Genomic DNA, 22,718 nt, shown 5'->3' on the forward strand with positions numbered 1-22,718 from the left:
ATTTGAAAAAACTTGGACACTAGGGTTTGTTAGGTAGTTAAAACGGCAGCTCACTCGATAAAAATAAGTCCTTTAAATTCTTATTGAAAAAAGATCTCTAAAGTATCATAGTAATAGTCTGTAAAACTTTCGTTTTATAAAATGTATTCTTATAGTTACAGCCAAAGCAAGTCGGAGTTAACCACAATATAAACGTCATAATATAAATCATTTGGCCTATAAATCATTATCCCAATAATTGCCATATTATTTTGAACTGTCATTAGAGGTTTCAAACTTATTGGCTTCGAAACCGGAGACGAAGTAACTTCGCGAAGCCTTCTGGCTGCCAAGGATAAAAGCGCAATACGTCAAGATTGTAACTGTCCGAGCTTCATTTGTTCACTTAACCCTTCAAAATACGGTCATTAGTTATGAGGCGACCGTGCCTCGTTATTTTGTGCCTCGACGATCTATCAGAGGGTTGGGTGCCGCAAAAAATGCACAAATAATTTGCAGTAAGTGCCTGGTTAAGCAAGAACGATTGTTAATATGATTGAAATAATTCGCGTTTTTCTGAAGTTTTAACCAATTGCGTAATATTGTTAGTAAAGATCTTGCCTAGCAGCGTTGCTAGTCCAAAGTCAGCTTCTAGACTTCACGATGGTCAAAAATATATGTAAAAAACACTATCTTCAGAGAAGAAAAGTTATTTAGCGATTACGAAAACAAGGCTAAAACCTCATACATAACATGATTAGTATGCGAGTGACGTTTCACCGTGACGTCAGAGTTCACTGGCTCACGAAAGTCGCGGAGTCTGTCACGCGTGATATCACGTTACGTGCCGCCGCCGCCTCGCGCCTCATGCCTCGCGCCTCGTGCCTCGTGAGGTAGTACCCGAGTCCCTTCGCCCCTGGCTGAGCACTGCACATGTGTACGCGAATTGTTTTACTGGGTGTCTCTCACAGGTGTGTGGGGTATAGTTCCGGGAAGAAACTATATGTTTCCACCTGTTACGACTGTTGTAGGTATATCTTTGTTATTCACTTATAGTAATACATACACCTGTATAGTTCTATAACTATACAGTAACTATAAATATTCTATAACTAGCAGTATATACCTATAACTATAACTAGCACTATATACCTTGCTATTTTATTTTATTATCTGTGTTTCTACTTGTTTTATTTTTAATTTGTTTTTGTGCTGAGCCAATTGAATCAATTTTCTTTTTTTCTACGTCACAGTCCGATATGGTAAAACTAGTCCGAAAAACAAAAATAGAATTTTTCAGCCGTCTCCTGCACAACAAATTAATTTACAAAAAATAAGAACAATTGTAACCGCGTTGCGACGAGACTTAGGGCCAGGCCACAACAGTGCGTTGCGGCGTCGCATCGCAAAAACAACATTGGGCCAGGCCACAACAGTGCGTTGCGGCGTCGCATCGCAAAAACAACATTGCACAGCTATGCGATTAATATGATATGCGTCGTTGATTTTTGCGATGCGACGCCGCAACGCACTGTTGTGGCCTGGCCCATTGCACAGCTATGCGATTAATATGATATGCGTCGTTGATTTTTGCGATGCGACGCCGCAACGCAAAAACAACATTGCACAGCTATGTTCTATTCTATGCAAATTTGTGTATTTTTGTCGTTGATTTTTGCGATGCGACGCCGCAACGCACTGTTGTGGCCTGGCCCTTAGGAGTTCGTGATACGTGAACGAATGAATAATAAAGGAATATTTACTTATACATAATACATTTCTATGGCCTTGCATAAAAATAAAAGCATACAAAACCTTCAGTTGGACAGCGAGCCGACATCAACGCGACTCGTTTGCCGAAACCCAAAAACACGTGACACTGCAAAATTTTATTTCGTGTTTATATTCCGTATAATCAAAGCTAACGTAAAAAAATCAACACATATGTATACGTATTTAACTTTGCTTTCAGTTTATATTTGGATGCCGACGGCGAAAATATGAATTTTAATGTGTTTGCCTTTTGATTGAGGTAAACAGATGCGCAGTTACCTGTGTTCACGAGTTTTGTTACGTTACACCTACATATTATAAAAAGGTCCCATGATATAGGAGTTAGTCCTAAAGGTGCGTTTTGAAAGCTAAGCCAACCGCACTTTGCAAATCGGTCGATGTCTGAGGGTGGTTGCACTTGCTGCTGTCGCTTCGATCCAAATCGATATGTAAAAACATACCAACCAGAAGTTGGAAGATACAGTCTGCAGCTAGCATTCAAAATATACTTTTGCTATAACGCTTCAACATGTGTTAGGTTAGTAAAACAGCTCGACAAACTGGCTCGGAGCCAGCGCTGTGTCACCGGAGTGTATTGGAGCCCACGTGTCACCGGCAGACTGGCTTACACTGAAGGGTTAAAAGCCACTCTTTAGTCCAAACCCACACGTTACAATCCTCTGCGGACTTTGCGGCTTCTCATTTTAATCCCGGTTTATAAAACACTCATAAAGAAAGATGGCATTTGTTAAACAAAAACTTTGCTCACACAAAGCAACCCCAATTTTAAAAAAATATTCGCCGAATAAAATCCCAAGGCTCAAGTAATCCAAGTGTCAGCCATCTTGGCTTTATGTACACAATTTGTCCGCTCATTTACTTGAGCATTATTAAATGGACATCATAAACTGCTGTAAAGCTGTTGTTTTTCCTCGACAAAATTAATAAAGGCTGTTACGCTCCGTCGACTCTGATTTTTGTTTTAATCTTAAGGTGGCTGAAATGTTGCTAAGATTGCCACCGTAACGGCCAGGTACTTTGTTCAAATACATTTTAGTTAAGTAGCTAAGAGCCTGTTAAATCGTACCTTCACTGAATAACAACAGGCAGAAATATCACGGATTCGAGAGCCAGAGCTTACCAGGTTTGAAATTGGATATGTCTCATTTGATTCGGCATAAACCTTTCAACAGCGAATTCACGCGGATCCCATTGTGTTTGTACATTACGGCAAATCCGCGGATTTGCAAACAATATGAAAAAACATCTATCGGCATGCGGGGATCAGAGAAGCGGGCGCCCCGTCACGTCACCGCGTGCTCCGGTAAGTCTCGCGAAAGATTGAACACCGCGATATGATTGAACTAGTTTGCTTAAGAACAACGGAGCGAACAAGTTTGTCGTGTAATCTCAGCAGCGATTACAAATCAGTTTTACGAGACTTCGACTACTTTACGAGCTCAGTAGAGGAGTTGATACGTCTGTTTGTCATGCGATGGCAGTTCCATTTGCAAGTTTCAATTCACAAGACGTTACTGAATTTTACAGCATTTCAAAGCTAGGGATCTTTATGAAAACAGCGTAGTTTTCATTGATCAAATTGGAGTTTCCTTAAGAGATAGAAATACGTGGAACACGATTGAATGTAAACCGAGAAAGCATTACTTTATTTGATTGATTTGAACCTTGGTGTGCGTGACACGCTTGAACTCTTCGCTTGCGGATGGCACGCGGTTGCAAAAATTATTTCAACATTCGACTCAAGACATTTAATTCTAAATGAGTTGCATGAACTGTCTTATTAATAATAAAATATTTAACTACGTATATGATTAATAATTTACAAAGAATATTTAACTTTCAGGCCGTCCCAAATCAAATACGGAATATTTTACACAGGAAAAAATACTAACAGCGTTTTCACACTAGTGGATTTTTTCATGCAGTTTTTCTACGAGCGACCAATTCTGAGTAGTAAAAAATCTGTTGCGTGGTTTTAGCTTTCATCCTTTGAGCTGGTAAGTCGTTGTCAATTGTTTGCTGTTACGCAAACCTAATGACGACGCTCGGAAAATCCGCTAGTATGAAGGCGCCGTTAATTATTTCAGTAATTAACAAAAGCTTTGCCAGCGGCGTCTCACGTAAAATACTCATCAAATTATAATAATTGGGAGAAAAATAAGGAACAAGTTGTATTAAGAAACTTCGGGTATGATCATAAATGAAACGAATTTTCCATAGAACTGCGGGTTTCTATAAGTTACCTATCTGTTGTTTTGCGACTAGAGATAGATATGTTATACATGTGGTGTGGGGAACATAAAATATATTACAAGAGAAAACATTTTTCTGTTTGTTTGTACCCCAAAGGCTCCGAAACTACTGAACTATTTGAAAAATCCTTTCACTGTTGGAAATCTAAATTATCATTCCCCTTATATGTTACCCTGGTACCGGAATTAGTTCCCCCGGGACACGGGTGTGTTTCACCCGTGCTAGTGAAATATAAAATGTATTTTTTAATGTAAAACAATCTACATATTCTGGAACGATTGCCAACGAATATAGTGGTGTTAGGAAACTTGCTTAACTCGGAACAATTCATTGTTTTCCTTAATTAAGAGTACCTAAATAGAATCCCCTGTATATGATTATCATACATTGAAATAATTATAACTCGGAGGCCTGTTCGTAATGAGAGCAAAGCTTTGCATAATTATTCGTCAAGTGTTATGTTCGGAATATTTATTACTAGTTGTTTCTCGCGGTTCCACCTGCTTCACAAGGGGTGTACTTCTTGCACATGGATAAAAAGTAGAATATGTGTTATTTAGATAATATTATAAGCGCTACCGAAAGATATTCAACTAGAAAAATATATGTTATCTTTAAGTAAGTAAGTTCTAGCGTGAAAAATAACAAACATACAGACACTCATACACAGTACATTATACCTTACAAACTTATGCATTTACAAATCATCAATTACCTAGCCTTTTCCCAATATTGTCGGCGTCGACTTACAGTGTACCGGCGCCTGAGTACGTGAGCTTTACAAGGAGCGACTGCCTATCTGACATTCTCAACCCAGTTCCCTGGGTAACCTAACACCCCTAGGTAAGGCTGGTTGTCAGACTTACTGTCTTCTGAGTACCCTGACTGCCAAAGATATTCAAATGATAGCATGCAATGCATTTCTTTTTTTGTTGAATAAAAAACTCGTCTACAGAAACGTAGATATTATATAAATAAATACAGAAAGTCGCTTCTACATTTGCCTTTCCTCACAAATTCTACAACTCCATTGAAATCCCGGCAAATCACGTTAAGGTGCATTTCGAAAATGCAACATCATTGTTGGAAATGCATACAAAATGCAACATTTTATGTAAGCCCCTGTGGGTAGTTAATCCTCTCCCGCGTATGACAAAAACTGTCACGTGAATTTTAGCTACGTGCATGTTAAAGCTTATTTAATATACTAGCTTCCGTCTGCGGTTTATCAGCTTATAGGAAAGTACTCTGCATGTACTCGTGATAAAAGTAAAGCCTCCCCTCAATAAATGGGTTAGGTATGTAACACTGAAATAATTGTTCAAATCAGTTCAGTAGTTCGGGACATTCAAGAAAACAACTAGATATGTATACTTTTCAGCATAATCTATGTACACAAATATTAGGAGGAAAGATTTGATTGTTTGTTTGACATGAATAGGCTCTGAAACTACTTGACTGATTTGAAAAATGATTTCACTCGTGGGACGCTACATTATTACCGGTGAACACAGAACATTTCTCCAAGACGTGGGTGACTAGACTTACTAATCACATGCTTTTTAGGGTTCCGTACCCAAAGAGTAAAACGGGTTTCTATTGTTTTCGCTCCTCTGTCCGTCCGTCCGTCCGTCACCAGGCTGTATCTCATGAACCGTAATAGTTAGAGAGCTGAAATTGACACAGATGATGTATTTTTGAAAACTGAAAACTAGAAATAAATAAATATTTTGGGAATCCCATACAACAAACGTGATTTTTTTTGTCCGTTTTATAAATAACGGTTTTTTTTATCAAGCTAGGACAGGTACCCCTTATAAACACCAACTTTACCTACTAAAAAGAAGAAACACTGATGAACAAACAGCCCAGCTACAAAGCTGTCGCGTTCGGCTGGCGTGTCACAGATTTGCGAGCTCACAGCCGAGATGGATGCTGCGGCGAGTGGTGTCGGATTACGGCTCACGTGAGAGTTTGCCATCCAGCCAACGGGGATATGTTACCTCGTGTACACTCATTCTAGGTCTCAAATTTTCAAATGTAGCCTTCTTTCTTGTCTTGTTTTGTTGGAAATTAATGAATTAAGTATAGATTTGTGTCGAAATCACAATTAACTTTTTTGTCGATATTTGATCTAATATTAGATTGAAATTTGGACTTAGACTAGCTTAGTTCCACGTAATTGTAGACCAACTGTTCTCCGTAGTTTCATCAAAAAGTAGCCTTACTCAGTCTCTAGACTATAAAATTACATCCAAATCAGTTCATTAGTTTTAGCGTGACAGTAGGTATCTCAAATAGACAGAGTTACAGTCACATTTTACAATAAGTATTAAGGACAATAAATACAAAACATTCTAAGTACTAATAGGTACTCTGAAGTATCAGTCCATTTTCTTGAAGAAAAATCTTATTTTCCCCACTAGAGTGAAGTTTCACTACACAACACACGCTTAAGCCCCGCGTCAGATCTCTCACTAATGAATGGCCGATAGATATCAACGTGATTGGTTTAACACTATCCGCTGCTTTCTTCTGATTGGTTAGTTAAATGTTGAAGCTATTTGTTTTAAGTGATATTGAAGTTGTGAGGTTTAAACTAATTGGCTGTTGAATTGTTTCTACAATTAAGTACAAGGTCATGGAAGTTTAGTTTTTCTTATTATATTTGTTAAAATATATTATAGGTATACATTACACTAATACAATAAAGGCAAAGGAAAGTTTGTAAGTGAATGTGTGACGTATGTTTGTCACTAGTTCAGACGCAAACGGGAGAACGTTTTGGTAATAATGTAGCAGCATCAGAATAGAATACATCATAAGCTACTTTTAATCCAGGCGCGGGAAGTAGTATTCATGGAGCCCTGGCGATAACATACACGAAATATTGCTCAAAAATCCAAAAATAAAGTTCCCATTGAAACATTTTGTATTGAAATTCGGCTCAGTAACCAGTCGGGTTTACTGAGTCGGGCACACAAAGCGAGTTGCAATACTGCGGGCATCATGCGGCTTACAGAAGCCGCGGCCACGTGGCTTACGCCCGTCTAGCGTCCCTACACATTGTGCCCGGATCAGCTGTACCTCTATATGCAACAGTTCTTGCAACGAATACCGCGTCCAATCTAGCTCAAACCTTTCAAAGAATTCTTGTACGAGATAAGACCGGATTGAGCTCAAAATTGAATGTAAGAAAAAGTATTTTTCAAAATATTTTGCAGAACGTGATAGATTCGGTAGCATGGCATGCTACAGCTCAAGTTCACGGACGATATAAACGTTAATTTTTCTTAAAACTATTTAGTTTGAAAATGAAATGTGATAACTATTAAATACTAAACAGTTAAGTATTTTAAGAAAACTGATATTTATTATATTGAATATACATATTCACAACTAAATTATATAAGCCCAAGTTCAGGTATGTATTTTCGCCTCGCAGAATAGTACCCAAAGCTCAATTTTTTTCCTAACATTTAATGTTGCGAATTTCGGCAAAGTATCTCCCGATTCCATAATTTGGTAGATTCACCTCGTCTCAAGTACCCCAAACCGGCGATCTATAGCTAAATGTTCCCAAACGCCTCCGCATTGTATTCACAAAATGTAAAACGTCATTGTTAGTATTTTGTAAAGACTTGACCTTCGAAACCTGCTATTGTAAGTCGGACGCTTTCTGACACAATGACCCAATTCCCTCTACACGAAGAGTTCTCCTTTCTTTCTTTTTTACTTTCCTTTCTTTCTTTCCTATTTCGAGAATCAAGCCTACTGTTACCAATTTGTCGTTAATATCTGTTTCGGTGGCAGATTGTAGATAAGTTTGCGGAACTTGTCACCTTAAGGTATAAACGTGCAGATTAGTAGCTCCGAGGGCGACGGAGGGTGGTGACGAGGGTGAGACGGGGGAGGGAAGCTAATTTTATACGCGGAACAAGTGAGAGACAATAAGTTCTAGATTGACGAATACGATAAGTGATGTTCGACGGACAAGTTCGAAAGCGGGCTGCCGAAACACGTAAGTACATAGATAGCAGTTTCGTATGGAAATTCAAAGATTTGGGAATCAGTTCCTTACAAGTTCTCAACTCGGGTTTATTATTCAGCGATTCGAAGCGACAAATAAGTAGGACTAATAGACTTACTGTAGTACAGTTTAATGCTGACAAAACAGAATAATTTGTTATGTAAATATAAGCCTGGTAAACATAATGAGCTTACTGAAGTGTAATATTAGTGGAACAAGGAGATTAGACGTACTTACTAACACCTTAAATTATCATCTGCCTAGCCGTTTCATGTACTAACTACTTATATTGGCGTCGGCTTCCTGTTCGTCGGTTGCAGTTGAATTACCAGTGTTTTACAAGAAGCGACTGTCTAGCTTACTTAGGCGACCCAATACACCTATTTAAGTCTGCACGACGACTGCCAAAGAAGTTCAAATGACAGTCGGGACTCAACGTACCGTCAGAAAAAAGAGGAACTCGTCATGACAAGATCACCGATCTACGGACTGACCGGGGCAAGCGTTGCTTGACTATAAGATCAGTGTTATTTATGAGGTACTTAGAAATACGCATGCAACAAAGTGTGTGCTAAGTATAGATGAAAATGGAGGGAGAGGAAGAGAAAATCCTAAGAAAAGATGGATGGATTGCCTGAAAGATGACACGAATAGGAAGGGAGTGAGTGTCAGTATGACGAGTGACAGGAGAAAATGGAAGAGGATATTGCGCCGACCCCAAATAAAATTGGGAACAGGGCAGGAGGAAGAAGACTTAGAAATAAGTTCTTTTCTACATCTTACGTTAAACGAATGGCATTTTAAGTAGTTGATATTGACGTGGGATATAGGTACAGCTTGTGGGCCGCTGTTTGTCTCAAACTCGGCCGCAAACAATCGGCCGCGTCAACAAAACATTTTTCATTAAAACCCGCGGCTTGAGAAGTCGGCTGACATGTTTCATTCCATATTGAGACCATTTTGGGGTGCAAAAATAACAATTTTATATTGAAAAGGCAGCTCAGGTTTTAAATCAAAAGCTTGATGTTAAATTAGCTGAAGTGTTGACTGTAAATAGCATCCCTAGTAATATTATAAATGCGAAAGTAACTCTGTCTGTCTGTCTGTCTTTTCTTCACGCCTAAACTACTGAACCAATTTGTGTGAAATTTGGTAAAGACGTAGTTGGAACTTGAGAAAGGTCATAGGATAGCTATTATTACAAAAAAAAAACAGTTTTTTGTTTGTTTATGTGTACCCTAAATGCTACGAAACTTCTAAACCGATTTGAAAAATTATTTCTTTATTAGAAAGCTACACTCTTCCCGAGTAACATATTATATTTTAGTAGTAGTTCCCACAGGACGCGGGAGAAACCGCGGGGAAAAGCTAGTCAACTATAAACGAGATAAGGTTTACCCATAACAGCAATCAATTAGCAGATTGGCCAATCTGTCAACGATACAGTGTGACACAGCTGTCATACAAGACTTAGTTCCCATTTACCGGCAGTTAGCAGTCACCTACTCGTAACTGAAGTGTGTCAGCTTTCAGTACGGTAATTAAACTGATGACACTACATTTTGTTCATAAATCTATACATTCCTACTAATATTATAAATGCGAAAGTAACTCTGTCTGTCTGTTTTGTTTTCACGCCTAAACTACTGAACCGATTTGTGTGACATTTGGTATAGACATATATGTAGTTTGGAATTAAGAAAGGACATAGGATAGCTTTTATTATAAAAAAATAAAATTTATTCCGGACATACAGCACCATCTATTGGTCAAGCCAAAAATCTGCCAGAAGTCACTATTCCACGCGAACGAAGTCGCGCGCAAAAGCTAGTAATATTATAAAGCTGAAGAGTTTGTTTATTTGAACGCGCTAATCTCAGGAAGTACTTGTACGATTTAGAAAGTCTATTAGTATTAGTCTATTTATTGAGGAAGTCTATAGGCTACTTTTTATCCGGGTTCACGCAGAGGTTCCCACGGAGAGCGGGTGAAACCGCTGGCAGAAGCTAGTATAGTTATATGCCGCACATTTACTCATAAAATAGGATACTGCAGCCATCAAAGGGAGCATTGAAGAGTTGATCACCTTAGCTCGTTCATCATTTCCCGAGTCTTTTCCCATCTACGTTGGGGTAGGCTTCCAATCTAACCGGATGCGTCTGAGTACCAGTGTCTTACTAGAAGCGACTGTCTATCTGACCTCCTCAACCCAGTTACTCGGGCAACCCAATAGCCCTTGGTCAGACTGGTTAGCTCGTTGTAAATAATAAATGAAAGCTATCACCATAGCTGAAATCGGCTGGGAAGTATACAGGGTGTGGCGTTTACGATCACATTAAATCCTATCGCATACCTATACTTTATGATATTCCATGGCGAATTGTAAAAATAATAACCTAATCCATTCAGTGGTTTAGCCACAGGAGTCATTTTTCGTTTTTATAATTTAAAACATCATGTGTAAAGCAGAGATAAAGTAAGGAGTATCAAATGTTTTGACCAGTTGACAGCTGTCAGTTTTCAAGGGAGAGTTTCAGTTGTTTGTAATGACTGACTTTTATATGGTGTTCTAATTTTTGCACATTTTTATTCTATTTACTTTGTTTGATTAATCGACATACATATTTTAACTAATATATTAACGCATTTAATGTGATTGTGAACGATACACTCGATATAGTGTTGTAGCAGAAATAAGTATGTTGAGTTGGATGGCTGCGGTAACCAGGATGGATAGTACGTATATGTCACGCGGGGATAGTGTAGCTTGGCTACAGTGAATGAATTTTTCAAATCTGTTGAGTAGTGTCGGAGCCACTAGAGTACAAACAAACAACAAAAAATTGTTTGGATATAAAAACAGTTTTATTACCCATAGTTTATAATAGTACTTAGGTTGAAGAATGTAGCGAGTAGGTAGGTAGGTACATCCGAAGACCAAAATCCTATAACATTTTTCACCGGCGCCGCCACTTACCGTAAACGCAATAAAAGAAATAGCGAAGTTGTAATTCATCATGTGACTCGCGCTACTATCAATTACTCCGCGGGCGAAGCCGTGCGTGACGGCGGCGTGGCGTCGACGTGACGGGGGCCCGGAGTAACGGGGGCCCGGCGTGACGGTGGCGCGGCGTAACGGGGGCCCGGCGTGACGGGCTATTTCGGTGCAAACCACCTGAGCGTGATTTAGAGGCGCCATAAAAGATACGTTCGATGCCGCACCCAACGCCATTATTACGTGTTTTATGTGCCAAGACTAGCGGGATCTGCGACCTCGCCTGCCAGAAGGGTTACTTTCCTACATTATCCAGCAATATATCAAATACTTTAACAAGACTGAACAAACATCCGCGTGAAACTACCATTTCCTCACGTAACCTAATTTCTTACTCGCAAAAATACGTTGAAGATATTTTATAAGAATGTTATGTTTACACATTTTACTATTAGCTACATCATGACTATTATGACTCAAATTGCGCGAATATTTTTAGAGTAGACTATCAGTCACGTGAGTCTGTGCAATGCATCTCACCGACAGCATTATTAATAAACTACTACTAACATTCTTCCTACAAGCCATAGTACCCACTACCTAATGTAGAACAACTAAAGATGTTCAAATGTGTCAAAGTGTTCAGGACCCACCAAGTTGACGTGGTGTCCGAAACATAGAGGTACTCATCGTGAGAAGATCACTCATCCACGGAAGAACTTAGATAGATCGACTTTAGTGCCTAACAAGGAAGACCAACTTGACAATACAATACCAAGCGAAGTGTTTGCCATATTCTACAAACAGCCGGGACCCAGCAAGAGCCGCGAGCAAAAACCCGTCGTTGTTTTAATTTGAAATAAATATTTACGCGACCAGTCGACCGCAGAGGCCCCGAGAAGAAATTTATCGTCCGCGAAACTCCCGCAGACATTAAAATTGTTATTCTAGTGTTAAATTGGGATTGCTTCTTGATAGTTTGAGTGGTATGCCCGTGCGTGCGCGCACTTCAATGGACACCGCGTGTCAGTGTGTGCGTGTTTATGTAGCTGTGTGCGTAACATGGAGAACAAAATGACTAGCGGAGATGTCATAACGTAAAATCTGAGAAAGTAGCGCGACAACATGCGGGTGTTCGGGAGATGTTCTACGGAACCGTCCATTACTTTCAAAATCACCAATCAATCAAGGATTTTTTTTGACAGATTGGTTTTGATTTAGCAAGGAATCAGAACATCTTATAAGTTCTAGTAACTGATCACGCCTACCGTTACCTTGACCTACAAGAAGGCGCCTGGCCTACCTTCCTTACGACATCTCCGTTGTTTCCCTCCTCTATGATACACGCAGACTTTGTAACAACAGCCAAACATTAGCCGGTGAAACTAATGTTGCTTCAAAATGTTTAGATGTGGTCCTCACACTAGACACGCATCAATCGCGCGATTGTTAGCGAAGAGCGGCGCGAATTCATAGTTTATACACAGCTCATTGAGTTTGTTATGGTAACTGATGTTGTTAACAATATCATCTATGTACTCTTCCAATTGTGTTTTCTTCCTTATGAGGAAGATTAGTAATACATAGTTATACATAACTAGCCGTTTTCCCGCGGTTTCACCCGCGTCCCGTGAGAGCTACTACCCGCACCGGGATAAAATATGTATAGCCTATGTAACTCGCAGATAATATACCTTTCTAATGGTAAAAGAATATTTAAAATCGGTCCAGTAGTTTTTGAGGTTATCCATTACAATCAAACAAACAAACAAAGAAAGTTTTCCTTTTTATAATATTAGTATAGATGAGCCGATAGTTGTTCGTAATTTTTGTCTAGAATCTGACAGAGAGATCATCTTATTGTACCTAATCATTAAACTGGGTCGCTGTGGCCTGGTTGTTACAACACCAGCCCCTCAACTGCGAGTGTGCAGGTTTGATCCCAGATCAGGCAAGTTTTAATGCAATAATTTTTCTATACTTTTCTATATTACGTTTATGTATTTGTGAAGATTATCTTAGACGGTATTTTTTATTGCAGTCTTAGGTTCTCAATGCAGAGCAAAATTACAGTTGATAATGAAACTTTAGCGTTTGTATAATCATCGACAAGGATATTGTATTGAGCCCTGACCTTCACCTGCGAAGAAGTGATTTATTGGTTTATTGTCATAAGTGTACAGTGCGCAAAGCGATCCCCACTCTTCCGCCGAGAGCTCATTATCCGTGCCGATAACTATAGCAGGTAGGTACATAAAGAACGTAGTCTATACACAGCTTTACCAAACAGTTAACAAAACAAGAAGACTGGCAGTTGATGTGAAGTTACTAGACAAATTACTACAGGTAAAGTATTGCGAACTAAATTCTATTTTAGGGAGGTCAGTGCCGGGAGTTATGTGATTCTTCAGGTGAAGTGGCCTTATGTTGGTCCAAATATACTCTTGAGGAAAACACCGTGTTTCTGTTGAAATTATAAATCTTTCTTTCTATAGTCTTTAATGAATACATGAGTGAAATGTCAACCGATCGATCGCAAGATAATCCGGGGATTCATTATTGGAACGGTTTCAACGAAGTCATCAAAATGTGGAATGTTACGAAATATCGAGAACAAAATAAATGTTTATTAATTTATCAGAAGAAAGCAGAAATGTATTGATTTGAGGTTTAAATGTTTACACATGTTAAAGAGAAAGGGATATTGAATAATCATAATGTCGGGTCGCAGTATTATATGTCTTCCGTAGAGTTTAATCTATATCAATCCTTACTAATAGATGTTATAAATGTGAAAGTAACTCTGTCTGCCTGTCAGTCTGTCTGTTACGCTTTCACGTCTAAACCACTGAACTGATTTTAATAAAATTTGGTACCTACAGAGATAGAGTTGACCATGAGAAAGAACATGGGATAGTTTTTATCCCGGACTTTTGAAGAATTCTCTTGGAAACGCGATATAACCGAACTCTACGCGGGCGAAGCCGCGAGCGGAAGCTAGTAATATATTGAAGCTGAAGAGTTTCTGTCTTTGCTTGTCCCCGCTAATCACAGGAACTACTGGTTCAATGTTTGATTGTTTGACAGCCTATTAAAACCTTACATTACACTCCTTTGTAACAGGGCGCGGGAAGTTTTCTCGGAATATGGGTAAAACAGTAGAAACAGCCAGTAGTGATATAATACAAGCAGCAGTTACCAAAACCGCAATAACTAATTTATGAGGAGAACAATGATCACCTGATTGGATGATTCACACGAGATCACGTCGCCAACATGAGTGAGTACGACAAGACAGCCCCCATAAAGCCCACCTTTTACCACTTCCTATGTGTTTCTGCTGGGAAGAAGTAGTGGTGCAACAAACTCCCCAGCAGTGTGCACTCGTGCTTAAAGTTACTAGACGGTATCTCAGTACGTACTGCTTGTCTAGACACACGCTGCATCAAAAGAGGACTACATTCAGTAATCGCTTTGTGGGTTTTACTTTTACAAAGTAGCCCGTAGTCTGGAAGTTGGTGATTGATTCACCCGTGCATCGGAGAGCACGTAAATGTCGGTCCTGCGCCTGAGCTCTTTCCGGTCGTGTCGAATTGCCGTCCCATCGGGCTATGAGAGTGAAGGAATAGTGAGTGCACCTGTGTCAGCGCAAATGCTCGTGCACTATAGTATGTCCTGCGCAGCTGACTGATCTCCTTAAATGAGAACAGCCGCCGTGGCCGGAATCGGCCGTGGATTACATTCAGTAAACAACTTAATTCGTCAGGTACCTTGAAACTTCACATACAAGTTACCCTCACGTGCAGAACTACCAAAATCGCGGTATAAGCCTACAAATTGCCATGATCAGCCACTTTCGCTGCCGACGACGCATCGTAAATTTTTCTAAGAATAGCAAATTGGATTACTTAAAGGTATCCATTAAGTAAATTACAATCTTTGATGTAAGCAAACTAGATCATAAAAATAGAGAGCGGATGTTATATTCAGAGGTAGTTTTAAGGAATCAATAAGCTGAGGAAAGTATGAAAAAAAAACGGTCAAGTGCGAGTCGGATAAGCGTGGGAAGGGTTCCGTAACCTCTAAGTAAAATGTTGATTACTAGCCATTACTAGCCCGCTTCCCTTGGGAACTACTATTTGTACCGGGATAAAATATGATTGATTCCCAAATTAAGGTAAGCAAGGAGCTTCACTAGAAAAACGTTGTCGATTAACTTTAACAGATTTAAGAACAAATTAAGAAACTCTATAACAAAGAATAAAACGACTAAAAAGACTAAAACTCCAAGCGTATATTCGTGTAAATTCACTAGAATTACACGTACACGTAGGTATTACAATAATGCCCTGATGAAAAACGAAAGTCATAAACAGCATCACATAAACGATACATTTTATAGTTCATCATTTTTATAACAAAATATAAAACATTTTAGTGTATAAGCACTAACATAATAAAGGAGAAACATTTGTCTGTTTGTACTCAAGGGGCTTGGAAACTACCGAACCGATATAAACAATTCTTTCACCGTTGGAAGCTACACTATCCCCGGGTGGCATAAACTATATTTTATCCTGATACGGTAAGCAGTTTCTACGGGACACTGGTGAAACCGGGGTAACAGCTAGTATGGTGGATTGTGAACGACACACCCGATATACATATGTAACAAATGTACATATGGGCCAAGCTCAGTCTGTGGTTTTGTCCAAAACAATATTGGCAGTATTCAGTCGAATTTCATACAGCGTTGACTAACGAGAGGCAATATTTCAGTATCTGTAACGTACCTATGATGTGTGTTCGCCTAGAGCTAACCTACTGGGGCTATTGATTTGTGTAGTCGTACATCTAATCAGGATTTACAGGGCAGATGCCGACGAGCTGGCAATATGACGAATAGGCTCAACGTGCGAGTCATGAAGTTGAAAAGATTTGTTTGTAAGTATGTATGTTTGTTTAAAAATATTTCAGTATAAGAAAGCCTGTTAATCGAGAAAGACCATCATCCTCCGAGCCTTTTCCCAATCATGTTGGGGTCGGCTTCCAGTCTAACCGGATTCAGCTGAGTACCAGTGCTTTACAAGAAGCGACTGCCTATCTGACCTCCTCAACCCAGTTGCCCGAGCAACCCGATACCCCTTAGTTAGACTGGTGTCAGACTTACTGGCTTCTGACTACCCGTAACGACTGCCAAGGATGTTCTATGACAGCCGGGACCTACAGTTTAACGTGCCATCCGAAACACAGGCAATGGTGTCTAAGATATACTTAGAAAGTACATACAAACTTAGAAAAGTTGCATTGGTACTTGCCTGACCTGGGATCGAACCCGCGCCCTCATACTTGAGAGGTTGGTCCTTTACCCACTAGGCCACCACGACTTTTTTCGATCGAATCGAGAAAGACCATGGGCTACTTTTTATCTACGTGCACGAAATAGTTACGACGGGTTACTATCATACTAATTTATAAACGCGAAACTTTGTGTGTTACGTATGTGTGGATGGTGATCAACGCAAAAATAACTTGATGGATTTTGATAAAACTCCAGAATAGCTCATATACCAGATTAATATACATGCTGCTTTTTATCAGATTACGCGAAGAAGTACCCACAAGGCACGGGTAAAACCGCATCCAGAAGCTAGTATTCCCCACAACGGCGGGAATCAGTAGCCTTTTTCACAGCATTACACGGGTTAGAATTTAATTTTATCGAGGCAGCCTTTGTTAACACGTTCAGAGCGCTGTCAGGTTGAAAGGACCGGGACGTGGCGCCCTCTATGTTGGGAAAAATCAAAAAATGTTTAAGTGCTACGGGAATTTGATTTTATTGCCTTTCGTGAAAGGCTCGGCTCATTTTTTTGGGCGTTTAGAGAGACACTTATGTACATTTTATGGTGAGGATCTTGCGAATAGGTAAGTACTGAATTTTGTTTTGTCTCTAAGGCTACCGCCAGCCAGAAAATATAACACACAGATAGCAATAATGCACATGTCCTACAAAAAGACACAAAATATCGTTCCGATTATCTCTTTAATCGTCCCACGCAAACTTGCTTAAGGTGGTTCACACATATCATTGGCTACTCCAAGCTAATCCAATTATCCAGTATACCTATATAAAACTGTGACTTACATGAAGGTTGTCAAATCGGTTGGAGGTGCAGAGATCCTGTACGGGGGCGGGGCAGGTGCTCATGCACTGCCCCCACCAGCCCGAGTCCTGCTCCTCATCGTCTTCAGCCCCACCTGCTCCACCGCCCCCCTCCGCCTGACCTTCTGAGAACAATAAGACCTTGGTTAGCTACTAACATCATGTATAAAAGAAAGAAAGGAAGGAAAATAATTTATTGACGCAACAAAAGGGGGAAAAGTACCTAAAAATATATGTGTGTGCTAAATAGGTCCAGTTCAGCATGATGCCAGAAAACTCATCATCCTCTTGCCGTTGTCACTTATTGATACAACACGAGGGGATAAACGTACTTATATAAAAATTGACATGTGTGTCAAATGACAGTTCAGTACTTTTACCAGATAGCTCATCATCGTCCTCTTGCCTTATCCTTATTTTATTTCAGCGCACCATGTTTTGTTATCTCAAAACCTCATCATCTTCATCTGTCATCATCTCACAAGTAACATTCTTTCTAACCATATCAACTTTCACACCATCTATGCATCGTTTCTTTGGTCGTTCTCTTCTATCTACTATTATACCCATCAAGAAGTCAGTTCTATCAAATTACGAACTCTGGAAAATCTAATTTCACAAGCCATCAAACTTTACATTATAGAAATATCACACTAAAATGTAGTAAAAACATAAAATTTTAATGTTCAATATCGTCCGACGAAAAACAAACCTTGATCTTTTCGGGAGAACGAGCGATGTATGCAAACAAAATAACGATAGTACAGAGCCGGCCGTTACGTTATTAATATTATAGTAAGCGAATTCCTTTGTTTGTTATATTTAATACAAGTTAAACAAACGCTTCAGTCCGGCCGATATTATCCCAGAGTGGAATGGGGTAAGCTTACAGAGTAAGAAAAGATGAGCGGAGATGCCATAATGCAGGTTGGTCAAATGCTTTCTGGTAGGTCAAATACGTACGTTGGATATAACCAAATCGATCAGCTTCGAGTGGGCTAGCGAGGCGTTTCGGGTTCTGAGAGATATCTGTCAACGATTTTTGGTATTACAAAAACTGAGCCAGTTTCAAAGACGGCATATAAGAGTGACCACCACACACCCGCATTTTGGCGCGCTACTTTCTTAGGCGATTTTCCGTGAGGTACCTCCGCCAGTCATTTCGTTCTTCATTGGTAAACTCGACACACCTCTCGCCCGAAAATAGACGCAATTTTTTCACGAAAATCTTTTCTCCTGTAATCGCTTTAGCGGTTTTTCGACGATGGTATTACTTGTCAATAATTGGCAATAATCAAGCTATATTTACGTTGTTTTTTCTAAAGGAGGAACAAGTTGTAAGCTTCGACGTTATAATATTGTGTTCCTTTTATTTTAGGAGTTACTTGAAAATAATTGACACGATCGGTACACGTAAACGTATCTAACGTTAAATTAATTTGAGTTTTTGGTATATTCAGGTTTATTTTTTTAAGTATTCAATGTCAATACGGATACGTAACGATTTCCACGAAAATTGTTAAATAGTTTTAGTTTTTGATATTGCATAATTTGTCGAGCTTAGAACAACAGAGGCAAATAATTTGCTAGTCAAAGGGCGTATTAGCCGTTGCACAAATTCGTACATTGTCAGAGAAGCGATAGAATTTCTCGTGAAGCGACACATTCATTTGCAAGCTCGTACAGACCAACAAAAGGTTCCCTAGAAACGCTATTAGATTCCGCCCGATGGACCCTGGATTGTACCGAATGCTGCGGACTATTTGCGCATATTAAATCAAAGCAAATATTTCTGTTGCTCTTTGTATCGGAATAATCCTTTCTTTATCCCGCATCGACTTGTTTACTTACTGCGGATTACAATAAACCAACCATGCATTGTTCTGTGATTAAAATAATAGTGTCTGGATACTTTTTCACACACGGTCGGTTAGGCCAGCGGTAAGTTATTAATTAGCTTGTGTTATGGGTGCCAACACTATAAACTACATAACGCAACACATTTATAAATACATGTTATAACACCTAAGAAGCATGCTCGTCACACAAATGTCGACCGAACCGGGAATCGAATCTGGGACCTCAGGTTTAGCTGTCCGGCATGGTGACCATTGCGCCATCGAGGTCGTCAAAGGTAGTGTAATTTTTCATACAAGCTATGTAAAATTTCAATCTCTAATCGAAACACAATAGATGGATCATTTATTGCAATCCGCACTTGTGTACTTCATGAAGCTTACTAGCGCTTACATACTACATGACATGTTCTGTTCACGTTCTCATTTGTTTGACAAAAAATTGTTTCGAAAACTTTTAATTAAAATTCTGCGACATTGGTACAACATTTTTCGTTTGTACTTTGTACAAAGGGTACCCAGAATATTAGTGAAAGCAAATACTGAAACAGAGGACGTCAAAGCGAATCGGGGAACCCAGATAAGTGGCGTGGGAGACAAAGATCACAATGGGATATAGATACGCTTTTTTCCAATAGTTCACTACTCTGGGTTATTGGACGCAAACTAACCAACACAGACTAACCAGCAAAGATAGAGAAGCCATTTACAAATGCAACTGTGCATCGCCTTTGCCTTTTTCCAATTACACATGTTAGGGTTGGCTTCCAGTCTAACCGAATGCAGGTACCAGTGTTTTATAAGGAGCGGCTGCCTATCTGAACTCCTCAACCCAAAACGCGCGTAAGACCGGCTGTCAGACTTACTGGCTTCTGACTACAGAGATACTCCTATGACAGCCAGGATCTACAGTCTAACGTGCCCTCTGAAACACTGTCCAAGATATACTTAGAAAGTATATACAAACTTAGAAAAGTTGCATTGGTGCTTGCCTGGAGTCGCACCCACACTCATACTTGAGAGATACAACTTACTAATACAAATACAACTATGAATAATTCTGAATAGTTTGTTAGCGGAGAACGTTTTACGCAGTCACAGAGCTACATTTGTGCGAAAATCAAGCATTGTTGTACCCGCCGAGTTTAATTACACGGCATATGTGACTAAACGGGTGATGTTAACGTAAATACATTTTTATGACAATGGCTTGTAATAACGGAGAGAGTATGAAAGTGTCGGGAATACAGTTAGCGAGAATGGTCTTTGAGATGGGAAAAAGATGAGGTCTTCATTGATACTTGTGTCATGAACATGCTGACTAAATATGAAGCATTATCTACGTATTAATGATGGCCATAGTGATCAAGGAAACTGTTGGTGAGAAATACTCCTGTAACAATGCCGTGCAGTTATAAGGCAGTAAAAAAAGAAAAGTTGTTTCCAGTAAACGGCTAAAAACTGTACATTTCTTATTTTATAGCTTTATTGTCTGCCTCCCGTACAAAGGGGAGACAGTACAGTCTTTACTTTGTTTTTACATGCATGTGTAATTTTTACTATGTTACTGTTATGCATTTTAAACAATCGTTTCGACATTAAAATCATCATAACAAAACCAAGATAAGATCAATCTCTTCCTTCTACACACCCAATAAAATTCAATAGTCAAGATAAAGGCAAGTAAGTATTCAATAAATAACGTAATAGGAACACATCAGTCAGTAATGGTCTCACTAAACTTGATGACAAATCGTTTTATTTCCTCCCAGTGCCGCTAGGGGCGCTGCGCGTTTACTTATACAAACATCATAAAAGAAAGCTCCGAGGGCTGTTTGTGATGCAGCCTCAAGGGGTGCCCCATTGATATTCGATTATATTCTCAAAGGTTTATATTTGCATGGTAAGTATTAAGAGAAACATTGTTATTTTCTTCATTTTGTCAATTAAAATGAATAAAATTCTTGAATGTTTTTTTTTTATCGTCTGTTACAGCCTTTTTATCGCTGGGCTGCGGCCTCCTCTCACACGGAGAAGGATTGAGCATTAATCACCACGCTTGCTCAATGCGGGTTGGAGATTTCAGACTATGGTCCAGGTTTCCTCAAGATGTTTTCCTTCACCTTTTTATCAGCCATTGGCGTCCAAGATATTATTTTTTTCTCATCAACCCGAGAAAATTACTTCCCACAAAGTGCTTATCAGTACGAAAATCGATTCAAATACTTTCAGTAGCTTTGGGTATGAAAGCGAGATGTTAAGTATATTAAAAACCCTCACGTTACTATTCATAGAATTTAAAATACAGAGCAGGCCATAATACAATGCCGGGACTTTTATACCTAATAAAAATATTCTGAAACCACAAATGATTTTAAATGAAAAATGTTGTGTGTTACATAAATGGCGTACCCATCCCCCGTAGTACCTACGCGATTGAAAACAATTTGTATATTGGTCTGCAAGCCCGTACCAAGCATTAACTTTGTTAAAAAAATGCATTATTTTCCACGCTCAGGCGGCAATAACATTTTAATAGATAGATACTTAGATGGATAGATTTTCAGTATGGCAATAATTTCTACCACTATTGTTGTTTGGGCAAAAAAGCAAAACCTACTACATAATTCTACCGCGTTATACCTACAGAATATTCAAACACTTTTCAAGAGTTACTAAAGTGATGTCATATAGATTGAGATATTTCGTAAAATTATTGAGAATCTCATGAACAGCAAATAGACAATGGTTACGAGATCTATACAACGTTGTGTATTCATAAGGCTGCCCGCTGACATCCGAATAAATCGGTGACCGATTTTCTGTCGGATAAAAATAGAATACACTTAAAGCAGTAGGCCCTAAAAACCTAGTCAGGTCGTCCTACATAAAATCGGCCCGATTATCTATCCTACAAGTCGGACGTGGGCAGGCGGCCTAAACAAAAATGGGCCCTCCCTTGGGCCAAGCCGTCGGGTCTGATCTACTCTACCCTGTTCATCCTCAAATGTATCATCGCTTTATGTTTCGTCTGTCGCTTCCTGGTCCGCTCAGTTATGATTTATTCAATTGGAATAAACTTGGGGCTCTGTCTATGTGTATTTTGTGCTTATTTTGGATATTTTTTGGTGGGACTATTTAATTAATTTGCTTGAAACATAAACAAAGTAGATAAAACTAAATCTATTTACATAAAAAAATAAAATTATCAGTTTTCAAATTATTACAAGGTTTTTCACAAAAACCTAATAACGGGATTTAGGTTTCGTGAAATCTTGAAGTAGCAAGTACCGCTTGGTGCATATTTTTACATTAGCACACAGCCTCATAAACTTCACCCCATTTATTAAAAACAAGACTGACGCGCAAATACGGGCATTCTCTCCCACATAACCCCGCCGTACAATGACAAACGCACTCAGTCCTCATATAAAAATAAAAGAAACAATAATACGTTAACCCCCCGCCCCCCATTCTGCCCCACCCGCAGGTGGCAACAGCCTCCCGAGCCGGGGACAGATCGTAACGTGTCAATCAAGCTACCGACTTTACGGCCAACCCCCAAATAAAATTAGGTAAACGACCGACTTCCAGTTTTACTTCACTATAAAAAGAAGTGCTCTTGTCTTTCCATGACGATTCTGCGAC

The 22,718-nt window shown here is 39.3% G+C and overlaps 1 protein-coding gene across 3 annotated transcripts in view; it reads right to left on the reverse strand.

The window, feature by feature from the left end:
* LOC110379459 (uncharacterized protein) overlaps positions 1–22,718 on the reverse strand; it is a 290,441-nt gene that overhangs the window by 91,389 nt on the left and 176,334 nt on the right. For all 3 annotated transcript variants that reach the window (XR_010276506.1, XM_064034719.1, XM_064034736.1), the window contains one exon: positions 17,197–17,339. Coding sequence is in view for 2 of the 3 variants with exons in the window: in XM_064034719.1 (XP_063890789.1) it covers positions 17,197–17,339 (143 nt within the window). In the remaining variant the exon portion in view is untranslated. The remainder of the gene's footprint in view (positions 1–17,196; positions 17,340–22,718) is intronic.

Source organism: Helicoverpa armigera, chromosome 1, assembly GCF_030705265.1.
Source record: "Helicoverpa armigera isolate CAAS_96S chromosome 1, ASM3070526v1, whole genome shotgun sequence".
Lineage (NCBI taxonomy): Eukaryota > Metazoa > Arthropoda > Insecta > Lepidoptera > Noctuidae > Helicoverpa > Helicoverpa armigera.